This window comes from Rissa tridactyla, chromosome 4 (assembly GCF_028500815.1).
Source record: "Rissa tridactyla isolate bRisTri1 chromosome 4, bRisTri1.patW.cur.20221130, whole genome shotgun sequence".
NCBI classification, from domain to species: Eukaryota; Metazoa; Chordata; class Aves; order Charadriiformes; family Laridae; genus Rissa; species Rissa tridactyla.
This window is the reverse complement of record NC_071469.1, coordinates 19590753-19605894: the sequence shown is the minus strand read 5'-3', so window position 1 is coordinate 19605894 and position 15142 is coordinate 19590753. Positions and strand designations below refer to the sequence as shown.

General features: G+C 39.9%; 1 protein-coding gene across 3 annotated transcripts in view; it reads left to right on the top strand.

The window, feature by feature from the left end:
• The window catches only part of LOC128909593 (mucin-5B), a 52314-nt gene that overhangs the window by 5092 nt on the left and 32080 nt on the right, over window positions 1–15142 (top strand). For 2 of the 3 annotated variants that reach the window (XM_054201490.1, XM_054201489.1), the window contains exons 2-13: window positions 1811–2010; window positions 3662–3917; window positions 5372–5486; window positions 6836–6923; window positions 8892–9025; window positions 9430–9655; window positions 10506–10631; window positions 11378–11495; window positions 12693–12831; window positions 13436–13537; window positions 14551–14620; window positions 14874–15011. In XM_054201490.1, the coding sequence (XP_054057465.1) occupies window positions 1929–2010; window positions 3662–3917; window positions 5372–5486; window positions 6836–6923; window positions 8892–9025; window positions 9430–9655; window positions 10506–10631; window positions 11378–11495; window positions 12693–12831; window positions 13436–13537; window positions 14551–14620; window positions 14874–15011 (1594 nt within the window). In that variant the 5' untranslated portion in view covers window positions 1811–1928. Of the gene's footprint in view, window positions 1–1810; window positions 2011–3661; window positions 3918–5371; window positions 5500–6835; window positions 6924–8891; window positions 9026–9429; window positions 9656–10505; window positions 10632–11377; window positions 11496–12692; window positions 12832–13435; window positions 13538–14550; window positions 14621–14873; window positions 15012–15142 lie in introns of those variants that run through there. The other variant, XM_054201491.1, reaches the window with a different exon arrangement.

Genomic DNA, 15142 nt, shown 5'->3' with positions numbered 1-15142 from the left:
TGTGGCCTGAACAAGAACTCAATCTGAAAGTTACCATGGGAATCTGCTGAATTTGGGTGTTACTATTGCACTGTATTTGATTTCAGATGATCCTCATATCTACAATGTCATATTCTCATGGTTCAGTTTATCTACTAGATATTTTGCTGGTTTACTTTGTAACTCTTTGGGTGGAGATCAGCAGGGAAGACGTGTTGTGATTAAAAGAAAAAGCAGCAGAAACCTATTACTTCTATCACCAATGCCGTAAGGACTGTCGGTCCTGTATTCCAGCCAAAATGGCAGGGCTTCAAGAACAGACTTTACCTTCCAGTGGTGCCCTGCCTCAAGTGCGACTGACAATGGAATTAATGGGGCACGGACAGTGGGAAAGGGGTAACATGAACTCATGTTTCATGTACTGCACAATGCTCTCGCCTGCTAGCGCAGGATTTTCTTAGGAGCAACAGCAGCAGCAAATCTTCATCTGGCAGACGTTTGCACCTGAAATTCTGTAAGCCACTTAGTAAGCGGCTCATAACTGTGTGAGGGGAACAGCTGAAAGAAGCAGTGGGCCCGCTTTAGGACACTTAACTTTGTCGATGCTGGAAAGCTTGGTAACTAGTGAGCAAGACGCAGTTCTCAAGGACCAGCTTACTGTCTGCCAGCCAGATAAAAGGGCATGTATATTCCCTGTCCATGAGTGCATGGACAGACTTGATGTGAGGACTTGCAACAGGGGCGAAACCTAAGTCCACCTTAAATTGTATTTATGCCCACTTACTACTGGCAATCATTCTGGCATTAGTGTGTTCCGAAAGGGGCATGGAGCAGTTGAAAGCGTGGGGACGTCTGTTATCCATGTTTGATTTGTTGGAACTAGGTGAGAGGCTTCCTTTGTGTCGAGGCAGTTCCCCTGCAGCACAGATAAAGTGAAGAAATGCTAGGTCAGCTTGTGCCCACAGAGCAAGTAAATCTCTAAAAGAGATCATAAAATTACCAATGTCAAATGTCTGTGTAGGATATCCAAGAACTGTCCTACAGCGGAATTTAGATCAGCGTATGACTGAGCTCGCTGGATTTTTTATGGGTATGTGACAGGGTATTAAAGCACTCTGATGCCACCAAGGGACCCTTTTCCAGCAGCATAATTTATGAGGTGAAGGAATGAATTGTGGTCCACGTTTTGGTAGGACTTGGGCTCCTTTATGCTTTTTGGAGAAACCAACACCTCTGTGCCCATAAAGAATAAGTTAACTTCCCATGTCTGACTGGTGCAATTAAATCCCATTTGTGCAGTAGGGGTGAGAAGTTTGCACTTTGTGGACTAATGTCATTCCTGGTCTGTTGATTGACATTCCTGTCAATCTCTGGCCTTTTTTGTAAGATATTTTGGATACGCTTCTTAAAGGACTCTGCTCTCCTTGCTCTCCTGCCAAAAGTTTTTACTCTAAATAAACCATACATTATGCCTGACCTTGCAATACTTTTTGCTCTAACATTTAGAAGTAGCCATCAAACTAGCAGAGGCAACAAATACTTTTTCTGGAGCTGGGGGAGTGTGCTGATGTGCAATCCAGAGAAAAGCTCTGGAAGAGGGCAATAATTGCTTGTTACCAATCAGATGTTATGAAAAAGAAAAATTATTGTTGCATTGTAGGTGTGGGGGATGGGGGAACCTATATAAAAAAAGGGAATAAGAAGAGGGCAGCTCGCTCTCTCCACATAAAGCAAGAGAGAATTGGATACCTGCCTTGTCTGAAAGACAGGAGGTTGCTGGGTGCTAAACATGAATCACTGAAAGAAAATTGAATGAAGCTCCACCTTTTAGGGACCCTGCCATCAATGTTTTGTTCTCACGCCAAATTCCTGGACTATAAAAATCTGCCTATAAGCCAAGAAAAAAACACTTCCCTGGAAGGATTTTCAAGTTACTGCTTCATGGCAAGATGGAAATAAAAAAGGGGAGGTCATTTTGGATCTTCTGCCTAATTTGGAGTTGTTGCAAAGGCAAAGAACCAGTTCAGATAGGTAAGAAAAAAGTCTAATTCTCAGATTATTTGCTCATGTATTGCTCTTCGCAAGTGACAAATAGAGTTGTCAAATGAAAATGTGCAACATATTCATGTAAGAGCTGTAGACATGCCAGGTACTGTTTAACATCGTACGTTTTCATCCTTAATGTCAACCATTTAAGTATTTTACTTTTTTTTTTTTCTTTCAGTAACAGGTAGTTTATCAACTGTTTTTTGTCCTAAGTGACTAATCTTAAACAGGAGACTCTCTGGATGCAGTTTGCATCATAAAAAAGTGGTGACACCCTTTTCAACACATTTCACATATATTCTTTATAGAAGAAGTATGTTACCATAATGCCTGCTAGGCTTGATCGATCAGTATGAAATACTGCATTAGGAGTAATCACATTTTTTGTGGTCTGCTGCACTGTTACCTCCTGGTTTGGTTTTGAATGTCTTAGACTTTTCCCAGTTGCTTAATACACACAACAAACAATTGATGTGACAGTTATTGCTGTCTTAGTATTTCTAGCAGCTCCACTTCCAAGAATAGTCAAACTTTCTCATTTCTCCTTGTTATTGTGTAGAAAAGTGCTAAATTACCCTACTCCACTTTAGTACTGCAAACATCTATGGCAAGTTACAGTCCCTTCAAAAAGCTGTTTCTGTAAGGACTTCTTGGCACTTGAGTTTGTGTTGCACATTTCTAATAATCAAGATCTGAATTTTTGAGTGTTACCCTGCTGGTTCTTAGGTAGGAATATTTAATAATATTTTAGAGTTCACTGAGTATGTTAATGATTTGTTGATTTGATCTGCGATGGATGTTGCTATGTTGATTTTTCCTAAATATGCTACATAAAGAAATTTTCCCATTTTCATTTGTCATTCTTTCAGATGGGCCTAGAAGAAATGCTAAAAGTGTTTTGTAGCAATCATATCTTATTTAATTCAAGGTGATTCATATTGGCTTTGTGCAGCTCAGTGATATGAAAACTACTTTCTGAAGTGATGTCTTATATGCACTTAAAGTATGTATTAATACCTTTGACAGAGGTCCAAGACATGAGTTTTGGTTGAGAGGAAAAACAAGTAGCTCTGAGCCGACTACTGAAGCTGGTGGCAGCTTCAGCTGCTGAAATCAGCAGTTGCCATTTTGCTGTACAGTCATGCCACCTGTGATTTCTCCTGGAAGGGACTCAATTCAAGAGTTTGGACCAAAGTCTTGCCTGTCTTAAGAAACAGGATTTCAAAAGTAGAAATGAGATTTAGGCAGCCAGTGTGAGATTCCTCTCACTTCACTTTAGATAATTGTATCTACAGTGTAAATGCTCAACGGTGCCATCTACATTGGCACCCTCAGCAACCTTTATAGACAATGGAGAGAAACATGCCCTCATGGAGTATCTTCTTCCTATGTAGGTATGTAAGGTAGGGAAGCTGTTACTGTTAACTTCAAAGGAGCCTGGGCTCATCTACTCAAAATGGAGCTATCTCTGGCATGGACTTCAAAAGTTCAGTGAGGTTATCTTCCAGGGGTTAACGTTTTTGCCCTTGAAAATCTCTTCTTTAAAGTTTTTTTTTTTTAAAAAAAAGCCAACAACAAACAAAGCACCTCATGTGGGGTGAATTTCTAAGCTCCTCTCCTATGACTCTTTCTTTAGTCCAGGTCTCTACTGTCAGTAGGAGTGAATGTGCCACCTGGGGCAATTTCCACTTTCGTACATTTGACCATGTTAAGTTCACTTTTCCTGGAACCTGCACATATGTCTTCGCTTCACACTGCAATGACAGCTATCAGGACTTTAACATCCAAATCAGGCGCAGTGACAAGAATAGCTTCCTGATCTACTTCACTGTCACCATTGATGGAGTGATCTTGGAGGTGAAGGAGACAGGCATCACAGTGAATGGGAACAAGTGAGTAAAGACCATACTGTTGTTTCCTTGTGCAGCAGTTTTATTGTTATTTATTAACAACAGGTAGTCTGTCTAGAAAGTGGTCCTATTCTGCAGAGGTGCAAATGCCTGTGTATGGTATGTTCATAGCACTTTGAAAAGGGTATTGCAAAGACCCCACCTCATAGTGGTGGAGGAGGCAAGAAGCATGTGAACTACCATCTCCCAGGGATCAACACCATCACGTTAAGCAGAAGACAATGTGAATGCTATCAAAACAGAAGGTATAGGTTTCCTTAATGTCACTCTGATTTGGGAGGGAGGGTTGGAGGGAAGGAGATAAAATCAACAGTTTATTTATAGAAGGTTTTGATTTTGTAGAAACTATGTATTTTTTTTCCTCAAAACATCATTTCTGTGGTACTAACCCTACTGTTGCATATTGCTGTTCAGGAACAGATGGTCATTTTAGAAAAAATTTTCTGTTTCCAGATAAATTAGTCTAGAAAATTGCACTGCTTTGCAGATCACAGCTTGCCTTGGGGTCTTCTTACACAAAAGACAGAAGTTTCAGAAGTCAAAATCCACACCTTTAATTCCAAACTGAAATGAACCAGAAAGCAAACTGGAAACAGAAAAATACTCCTTTACTACATAAGTAAAAAGTCATATGCAACAGTAGCTGAAAATTTGGCATAATTTTAAGGGCAGCCCTCATGAGAAGTGCAGTGAGCAGCATATAGGTATGAAGGGCCAAGGCAAGCTTTGACTCTGGGAAAAATCCTCACAATCTTGTTGGAGAGAAAATTGCAAGCATATGGGCTGTCTTTTCTTGACAGCCTTCTAGAAACAACCAAATATAGAATAGCATCACTCACTTGTAATTATAGTAGCGAAGCCCAGATGTATATTCTAAATCAAAGGGGCAAGTAATCTCCTATCTTTTAGCCATTTTCTGATTTTCTAAGTTTTTCAGGAGAATGAAAAAGTAACGTAGGTCTGAATCACATCAGTACACAAGTAACAGAATAGACCTCTTTTCACACCTCTGTGAATACCAGATGTCAAGGATAGCCTGGAAGGATGATAAGAACCTGCAGTATCCTCATGTGGAGGGCTATTTTCCCAGTATTGTGATCTTGCTGCTTGTAAACTTTTGGGTTACGTCTTCAGGATACATAAATAAGCAGAGCTGCATTGGTATCAGTCGCGCGGCTAATGCAGTATTGACACACTCATGACCAAAATACATTGTGTTGTGGATTAAGGTTGGTAAAAGGTCACATACCTAAGATCACTGGACAAGGTGATCATACATAAATTTAATGCATTGTATGAACAAAGGCTGACCTTGAAAAGAATGTCCCCATGGCTTATTTAGCTCCTTTTGACTTTAGTTTTTCTTTCTATATCTCTGAGAGGATTTGATCAGTCTTTTTTTTAATGCAATCTATTTTGTTCCCTCCAATTTCCAGGATCCCCATGCCCTTCAGCTTGAAGAGCATCCTGATTGAGGACACCTGTGCTTACTTCCAAGTCACTTCCAAGCTGGGCCTGACACTCAAGTGGAACTGGGCTGACACTCTCCTAGTATGAACAGCCAGTTAGTTGTTTTTCTCTTGGTGAACCTCATCAATGATGAAAAGCAGAGCTGGATGCAGGCACTGTGTTGATATAAGACATTGTGGGGCAGAGGTATCACCGTATCCATAAGCTAATAGCGACATACCAAACTAGGTAATACTAGGAGCTTGGAGTCACAACCCCCACACCTTCCAAGCCAATATTATGTGAAAAAAGGTGCCACTGTTAACCCTGAAGATGGTGCCTCTGTAGTTATCTGCTTCCTCCATGGGGCAGAGGCAGCAGCACAGCTAGTCCTTCCAGCTCTGACTTGTTAATTACCTTCTGTCTCGATGCACATCTTGTGTGGGAAACTAATCTCTCTGGCCAGTTCAGACGTTGGCCTCTCTCATTCCAAAGCCTTGCTATGTGGGAGTTCCCCTCTATACATCCATTCCAAAATAGGCTCTTCTGCAACAGTGTATTTACACTTCTGGGTGTGAACACTTATCCTCCACAGTCAGGACTGAGATTAAAGAAATGAAAATTATATGTCATGTTTTGCAGTTCAGAGAGACAGAGAGAAGACAGAAGGTGAATAGAGGGGAAAAAAATCAGGAAGCAATCAAGCGGTATTCAAATTCTGATTTAATGAATTATTTACTTCCCCCCTTCCCCTGTACTAATTAATACCTGAAACATTACAGGCACCACCTGTAGGACGGACCCAATTTTAGGGTGACACACTTGTTCGAAAAGTACCACCTTTTTTTGGTGGACCTGAGTGATGCCAGTACTACCCTTGAAGCATGTAGGAGTGATTAGGTGCAATAGTTCTATCTAGCAAGGCAATAGTATGCTAACCTGGCTCTTTATCACCCCTGAGTATGGGCAGAACAAGTTACACTGGACAGACCCACCCGTATAAATGTTATTAAGTTTTCCATTTAGCCTAGGGACTAGAAAGCCTTAGATACGGATAAAAGCTGACCAGAAGCTGCTTCTTCACAGTATCAAGCATCGGAGCACAGTTATCTGACCTGCCCAGGGTGGAGCTGTGGTACCTTGCAAGGGGTACCACATATATATATATGCCAGTGTCTCTATACTGGGAAACACTGGTCCAAGGATTAGTCCAGTATTCATCATTCTTTAGTTAACTGTTTAGTAGGTAGGAATGACAACTGCTAGATGGTTACCTTCCTGTTTAAATTCAGCCTGTCTGCAGCTAAGTTTTATGGCAGGTTTGTAATAGAAAAAAGACTGCTACAAATTGGTAATGAGCATTTCTGCTCATCTGTAACTTTGTACCATGTGCTGTTGATGGGGAGAAAAGCCTTTAAACTCTGGGTTTCCTCTTTGCTTTTGTTTTGTAGCTGGACCTGGAAGAAACATATAAAGAGAAAATATGTGGTCTGTGCGGAAACTATGATGGTAGTGAGAAGAATGATTTGATTTTGGATGGTAGGCCATGAATACAGCATATTCCACGTAGAACAGAACTGTTAATACATGACACAAAACTTTGTATTGGTTTTCTCTAAGCAGGGTTTCAGATTTCGTGACAGACACTCTGAAATACATGAACATTTCTATATACAGGAGATGTATTTTATTTAAACATAGGGATGATTTGGGTTCCTCTGCTGTTTGCGTACTTGCAAGACTCTCAAACATCTTTGACCCAAATTAATTGCCTGGCTATCATGCAGCAACATTGCCAGGTTTCCCACTGACAGTAGCAAATTTAAAGGAACCTGTGGTTTCAAATGAGGCACGAATGCGTTTTCTGTCCTTCCATTTTCATCATTTTACAGTTGGATATCAAGTGTGATTATTTTTGCCTCTGTAATGAAATGAAATCATCATCACTGAGCCAGGGAGATTTCACTGAGCATCTTTACAAAAACGTGGTGCCATCCACTGACATCTTCAGATATTGCACTGAACTGGAAAGAGGTCAACATAGCAAACAGCTGAGACTCCAGTCCTGCATCAGGTTATACGAGTGGAAAGAAACCGGCATCCTGAGGTATTAGCTGCAGGACTGAAGCCAAAGTTACGACACCATCCCTTCATATAATACCTGGGCGTCTTAAGTCACCAGAAAAATGTTGTTGTTTACCGTACCCACTCGGAAAGAATCCTGAGATTTGATCAAAAACTTATAGTGGTAGATTTGATATTCATTTTCATATTTCATATTAAGCTTTTCAGCTGCATCTTAGTCATGTTTCTGCGCTTCACTCCACAAACACAATAAGTAAAATCTAAAACTGGATCAATTTTTTCTGAAGAAACAGTTTCCTACTGAGAAGCATTGCTCTAAGAAAAACAGTCTCTTCTTTTATGCATCTGGTTCCACAGATAACAGGTTCCTACACCTGGGGACCAGGTGGCCTCCCACGTCCCTCCTTTCTGCTCTGAACACATCTGTCTCTCTGGGCTCAGCAGGGAGCAGTCAGTCTGCCTGCATAGGCTAAGATCCACTGCATATAAAAGTCCAAAATTTCTTTTCTCTTGAGGAAAAAAATGATCAGGACAAAAATCCCATTTCTTCTTGAAACTTTATTCTTTGTATTCTTTAATGTCATTTGAGATCTTTGGCAAATCACATGGCTCTGAGAGCTCAGGGCTTTAGATGGGCTTCTGTTTCCAGAAAAGTTAGTGGTAAAGCACCTGAAAACAATGCTTTTGTGGAAGTCCTTCTCTCAGGCCAGTCCCTTAACTAAGGGACTGAGCCAGTATAGGAGAATAGACCTGGTCATAAATCCATCTATTAAACCTTTCAAAAAAAAAAAAAAAAAAAGAAAGAAAATCAGAGAATGCAATGGCAATTTATGCATATTCTCCATAAAAATTTATAAATTTCAAACTTTGTCTGAAAGATTTCTCACAGCCAGGATCAAGTTTCTGGTAATGCTTTGGGAAAATATATCCCTCTAACTAGTGTGTTGGTTACATACATGCATTGTGTGCCTGTCTTCCTCCTGCTCCCTCTTCCCATGTTGTCTAGCATGTAAAAGGTAATCGATTTCCAGATGATTACAAGCATATGCAACTAAGGCTGTACTTCAGGTTGTGATAGTTGAAGGCAAACTACAATGTATGACCATTACACATGCAAATGCAAAACTCTCTAAGCTCAAATACACTCATAATGAACAGTTTTTAGAAGTGATGAGGTGCAATAGAAAGGTCAAGAGTCTCATGTGATTATAAATGCCCAGGCTGACAGCAAGCCTTGATACAAGCGTGCCAGATTCCTGGCTGTAGCTCAACAGAAGTTATATCAGGCTGTCATCCTCTATAATATGGATGCTGTGGCTAAATTTGGACATTTGGTGAGGAGCATACTGCCTTACAGCCCAAAGATGAAGTGCATCGAAAGAATTGCAGGAAATTACTCAGACGCATCTGGGGATTTTGCAGGGTATAAAATGCATCCGAGGCAGTTTGGGAACTTCCACAAAGTAGAGGATCCATCAGAAAAGTGTGCTGATGTGAGTCCAGATGACCACACTGGAAGACATCCTCGGAGAGAAGACAATAGATGCAGTAAATATGTAAGTATGTGTGGCCAAGAAGTATAAACCCTCCTGAACTACATCCCTGGAGAGACTGTGTTGAAACAAGTATTAATTGTAGGGCATGCACTGAACTGAATTTTTTGGAGTCTACCCATGAATCTGATCAAAAAGTTGATCTTGTAGCTGAAAGAATATCCTGTTATAGTGTTAAACTAATAGATAGTTGGAAAATGCACAATTGAATGACATCTTCCAGTCCAAGCAAAAGGATCTCATGACAGAAAGTTGGACTGAAAAATCTCCTGAGGTCCCTTCCAACCTGAATTATCCTGTGATCCTGGAATTGTGTCGTCAAAAATTGGGATGCACATCCATAAACCTGAAACTTGGTAAAATGTCAAGTATTGGGGGTTTTTTTCCATTTTTTTTTTTTTGTACAGAAAAAAAAATGCAAGAAACTTATGTCCCGTTTTGGAAACTGCTCCAAAGTGGTTGCGTTTGATGACTACATAGAGACCTGTGCTGAAGATATGTGCCACTGTGCAGTTAATTCTTCTCACTCTGATTTGGTTTCCAGCTGCATATGCAGCACTTTAAACCAGTACTCTCGTGACTGTGTCCTCAGGAAGGGAGACCCTGGGGAATGGAGAACCAAAGAACTTTGCTGTAAGTAACCACTGCTCTGGAGATTTCTTTCAGGTTAGACATATATGCCTGTATTCTGGCCCCAGCAGAGCAAAGCTAGAAGCTCTGTTAACTACTGTGAATCAATCTGTAGAAGTACTTCAACAGAAACTCTGTTAATGGAAAAGCTTCTACAAATTTAACTTGATTTTGCTCCTTAAATTAAACTATGTCTTAATATTGTCCCCCTCCTCCTTATGACTGTTTTCTCCAGTTCTTATTTGAATTTTACCATGCACAGTTAACTCATAAATAGCATTGTTTTAAATGTTGACATCTCATTGTAAGAAGTCACTGAGAAATCTAATGTGTTTGCCCTTAGCTTATCCTGTGCTTTCATACTCAACTGTCACAGCTACCAGGCAGGAAATCATTCTAAATCCAGGGGGAAGGCTACAGGTAGTTCTCCCAAACTGCCGGTGTGGATTGGGATAGAAAATTAATGCCAGAATGACTGATGCTTCAGGCAAAAAGAAACTATTATGAAAATATAGTAAATATTTATTTATTTATTTATTTATTTATAAATATATAAATAAACTATAAATTATTCTGGTGTCTTTTGCTTGTATCATGACTTCAGCCAACCTTGAGCTAGTAAAATAATGTGAAATAACTCATTTTTCCCAGCAGTACTGTTTTCTCCAAAGATGACGTAAAAGTGACCATAAAAATTTCATTAGAGGTCAAACAAACATGACACTCCTAGATGGAAAGTTTTGCAAACAAGATATGGGGGAAAGGAGGAAGAAGGGGTTGGGTAACGATACAATGATTTGAGAAGTCTTATAAATACATCATTAACATACCCCATTTTCATTTGGTCTTGCAGATCAGGAATGCCCAAACAACATGGAGTACATGGAATGTGGAAACTCCTGTGCTGACACATGCACTGACCCAGAGAGGAGCAAGATTTGTAAAGCTCCGTGTACAGATGGTTGTTTTTGTCCTCCTGGTAAGGCAGTTCACTTACTCCAATGGGTCGTGCATATCAAGGGAAAAGAGGGAGGTTGTTTCCTTTCAGTTAGTGGCAATTCTTTTCTTTAACATTTTACACTAAAAACCAATGAATAAACTGTTTCTTCTAGCATAACTTAACAACTTCTTGGAAGAACCAGGTCTCTAAAGATTCAAGATCCTGACACTGGCGTAAGGGGCAGATTTCTAAGGTCTAGACGGAAAAAAATGGTACAGACATGGAAGAAGAAGAGGTGTTCTCTAGATAGTAAGAATGCAGGTGAAGATGTCCGGTGACATGCCTCCCTGTTACGAGGATAGATCTTGCTGTAGCTAGTCACATGTAATATAAATGCATTGCCAGGTATGTGCATGTGTAAGTTTGCACATGAAGTAGAGGCTAAGATGAGGGTCTGATTTATGTTAGATTCGCTATTAGAAAAGGATGAAAGTTGGCTCACGTCCTTGTAATCGGGCACTTGATAATCCTATTTACAGTAACAAATTCCAGTAACATGGAGAGATATTCTTTGGGGTTTGCATTGCTTTCATTTAAGCTCTAGTAAGAAATGTTTCCTGTCCATTAACACCTGAAAGGGCCTGGTGTGGTGTTTTCCTTAAAACATATCCCATTCATTCACAGAAATGCTGAATACTCCAGAGTTTTTTCCTTACTGTAATCTTCCTTGATGGTGTTTCTCAGACTCACCAAAGGAGTATTAACTACCCAATGTGTCTGAACAGGAACTATCCTTGATGACCTCGGTGGCAAAAAATGCATCCCCAGAGACAGCTGCCCCTGTATGTTTCAAGGCAAAGTCTACTCATCTGGAGGGACTTACTCCACTCCCTGCCAAAACTGGTACTGTTACGAACTTGACTGCACTGACAAGGCAGAGTCATTTATTTCAGAGCGTCGATGAGTTGCATTGTGTTCTTTTCTTCTTTTTTTTCCCTATTCCTAACATTTGTCTTAAATATTAAAAAAAACCTGAGTCTAAAGTTCAACAGTAGAGGAAAACTTAGAGGTAGTCCTCAACCTCACGTAGTTATCACCCTCGCTTAGAACTGCCAGCAAAAGAGTAATACCTTGCCAGGCAAGGAGTTAATGAGTTACATTTCCAGCCACCTCTAGATCTACAAAAGGCTGCTTCAAGGCCTCTATCTCAAAAGTCCTGATCCTTGAGAACGATTTGATTTAGGAAAAAACCCTGTAGCTCGAACCCATTTCCACTCTGCACTAGTAAAAGGTGATAAGACCTCAGGTACATTTTTATCAAAACAGTTTTATTTCTTACTCTGGTATCTATCTAGTGAATGAACAGTCATATGTGTTATTTGAGCTCCTGTAACACAGCATTGTTTCTTGACCATAGGCCTAACCTTTACTATAGGGAGGAATGAAATACGCTGTGGTGCATGGTGGGGTAAGCCAGATGTTCTGCAAACCCCTTTGGATTGAATATTTCCTGCATTTTGAGGAAATAACTCTTCAAAACCTGCAATTCTGTGGAACTGAACTTCATGGGCTCTGGATGCTTCCCATCTAGCCACATCCTCACTTACTCCTCACAAAGCCTGAGCTAATGTGGCTGCGCCGTTTTCCTCTTGTGTGCACAGCTCTAAGAATTTTAACTCCTCATTATCTCAGGTCCTCCACAATTAGTTACTGAAATGTTGCATCAGCAACTTGCTGAACAGTTACATCGGTAGCACAAAATATTGCAAGATCCTGCTTGACAAGGTTCGTTCTTTCTTTAAAAAGTCAAGTAAACAATTTAGGCCCTGAAAAATACTTCTTGCTTGACCAACTCAGTGTCTCTCTGAAGGAGCTAGTTTGAAGTCCAGTGCAGTTAAATGTCTCATTGAGAGGCATTCATTCACATTTTAAGGGCCTAATATAAAGTATTCCTCCTACAGGAATTTAATAAGCAGCCAAACAACAAGCTAAAAAGACCAAGAGGGTGTCATCTGTGCAGTTTCAGATGCAGATGTTATCTCACCTTTGCTCCTTTAAAGCTATGTTTATTCTAACTGCTCCTTTTTGGGTTTTGTACAGTACTTGCAAAGGAGGCCACTGGAACTGTATCTCTCTGCCCTGTTCTGGAAGTTGCAATATAGATGGAGGATTCCATATAACAACGTTCGATAATAAAAGATTCAATTTTCATGGCAACTGCCATTATGTCTTAGCTAAGGTATGAACAATATCCCATTTCACTCCTAAATCTCTTGAGTAGCATGAGGCATTAAGCTGTGCTGGAGCTTTATATAGCGTAATTTAATTAAATGGCACCAGTCCAGCAAAGCACTTCAACACAGGCTCAGTCTTGAAACACCATAAATTTTTCCATTTGAAATGGATTGCAAGTCAATTTCTTGATGCTTAGCATCAAAGTTGTGCAGCTTCAATATAGTTTGATATCTTTTTTTTTTAATGAATTAATTTTCTTATTGGATGCATTAGTGTGGATTTAAGCACTTCTGAAGCTTTCTTCATGTATGACTGTCAAAAGGAAGTGGATGAGCAAAAATTCCTGCAAAAGGATTTAATTCTACATGACTGTCTGCAAATAGGTGATCCGCATGGGTTGATAGCAAGGAAACAGAGTGCAGAGGAAAGGCAGTGAACATTATTGATTTTGGCAATGAAATAAAGCAGTTTGCAGTTAGAGATTAAATGCCCCAGTTATTTCATGATTCCATTTTAGCCTTTCAGAGACACCTTTTTTTTCTTCTAACTCCCTGTTTATAACATGCTAACAATGTCTGCACATCCCTTCTTTTCTTACATCTTTTCAGAATACTGATGACACATTTGTGGTGATTGGAGAGATCATCCAGTGTGGGACATCAAAGACAATGACTTGCTTAAAGAATATATTGGTCACACTAGGAAAAACTGTAAGTAACTTGCTTTAATTAGTGACACATAATATGACACTTTTATTTAGGTTCAAAGATGGGATTTCTCTAACACTGTGGACTCATTTTGGCCAGTTGCAGTCCTGAGACTGCAAGATTAATACCAGCAGATGATGTGGTGCATGTATTTATTGGTTTTGTTCTACAAGAGTTACTTCCTTTCCAGTTCTTTTGGATTCTGGCTTTTCTATTTTCTTTAGAGGCAGATGGCTAAAAATTTTCTTTGTCAACACTCTTCCATGACTTCAAACTTTTTCACTTGTTTCTTTTTGAAAGATTGAGATTTCTACAAGAAAACATCCCCTTCTTTTTACAACAGTTCTGAGTCCTGAGGTTTTTCCTAATGCAATGCATAAAGTAGCAGAATTTTCCAAATGAAGGCCAGAGGCTTCTCCTACTGAAGATTATGCCATGGTGCAAACTGCATTCAGTAGACGCTGAGTTAGGGCTGGTGGTTATGTACTCCTAAAGTTATACAGATTCATTCGGTTCACCTGGTATTTAATTGGTGCAGTCCTAACCTTTTTAGGAGGTCAAACATCCTAACCTCCTTCTATAGTCAATAAAGGAAGACGGGGACCTCCAAAGGACAGGTCAGCTGACCTGCAGAATGAGATGTTCTTCTAGAGGGGCCTGTGTCCCTCCATTGACTACTGAGGGAGTTTGAGTCAGATAGCTCCCATTTTGGGTATGTTACATTTCCAATGAGATGGATGCAAACCTACACGTAACACCTCACATGCAGTTCTCAAAAAGATAGCTAATCTCTTAGGTACGTGAAAGCACTCAATCATTTTTTATTTTTTGTTACGGCCTGGAGATTTGCTCTATATTACTGCATGGCATCCAGACACTGAGTTACATTCAGCCCAGAGGTGATCATGTTTTGAAGACGCTACTTCTTAATGTTTAATGAAGCTTGTCAGGTCACTGTTGTCTGTCTCATGTCATATGCATTCACTGCTGTGGGCTTTTTGTTTTTTTCCCCACAGACTATAAAAATATGTTCTTGTGGAAATATCTACATGAACAATTTCATTGTGAAGCTGCCAGTAAGCCAAGGTAAATGTCCTTCTTCACATCTTACACAGACCAGCCTACATCTATTTAGAAATATTCCTGCTCCTTCCTGCAAAAAGAACATGATCCTGCTCATTGTTAGGTCATCTGACTTAGGTGGATACTAGGTCTGGGACTGCCTGGGAATTCCTGAGTTAACACTGGATGCACTGGTAAATGGAAGTTCCTGTTTACTCAGCTTCATAAAGATTTGCAGGTGCAGATATGTTTTTTTTTTTCTTTTTTTCCTCTTTAGATGGTATCACCATCTTCAGACCCTCTACATTTTTCATCAAAATCTTGAGCTCAACTGGAGTACGGATTCGAGTGCAAATGAAACCTGTAATGCAGCTCTCCATAACAGTTGATCATTCTTATCAGAATCGCACTTCTGGTAGGATACATCATGCTTTTCCACTTTGCTCTTAAACTGGGTTATAGCTGCTTGTCTATCACTTTAAGTGAACAAATTATTTGATTTTATATTGACTTTGGTATGCTAGAACCACTGATTAAACAAAGCAT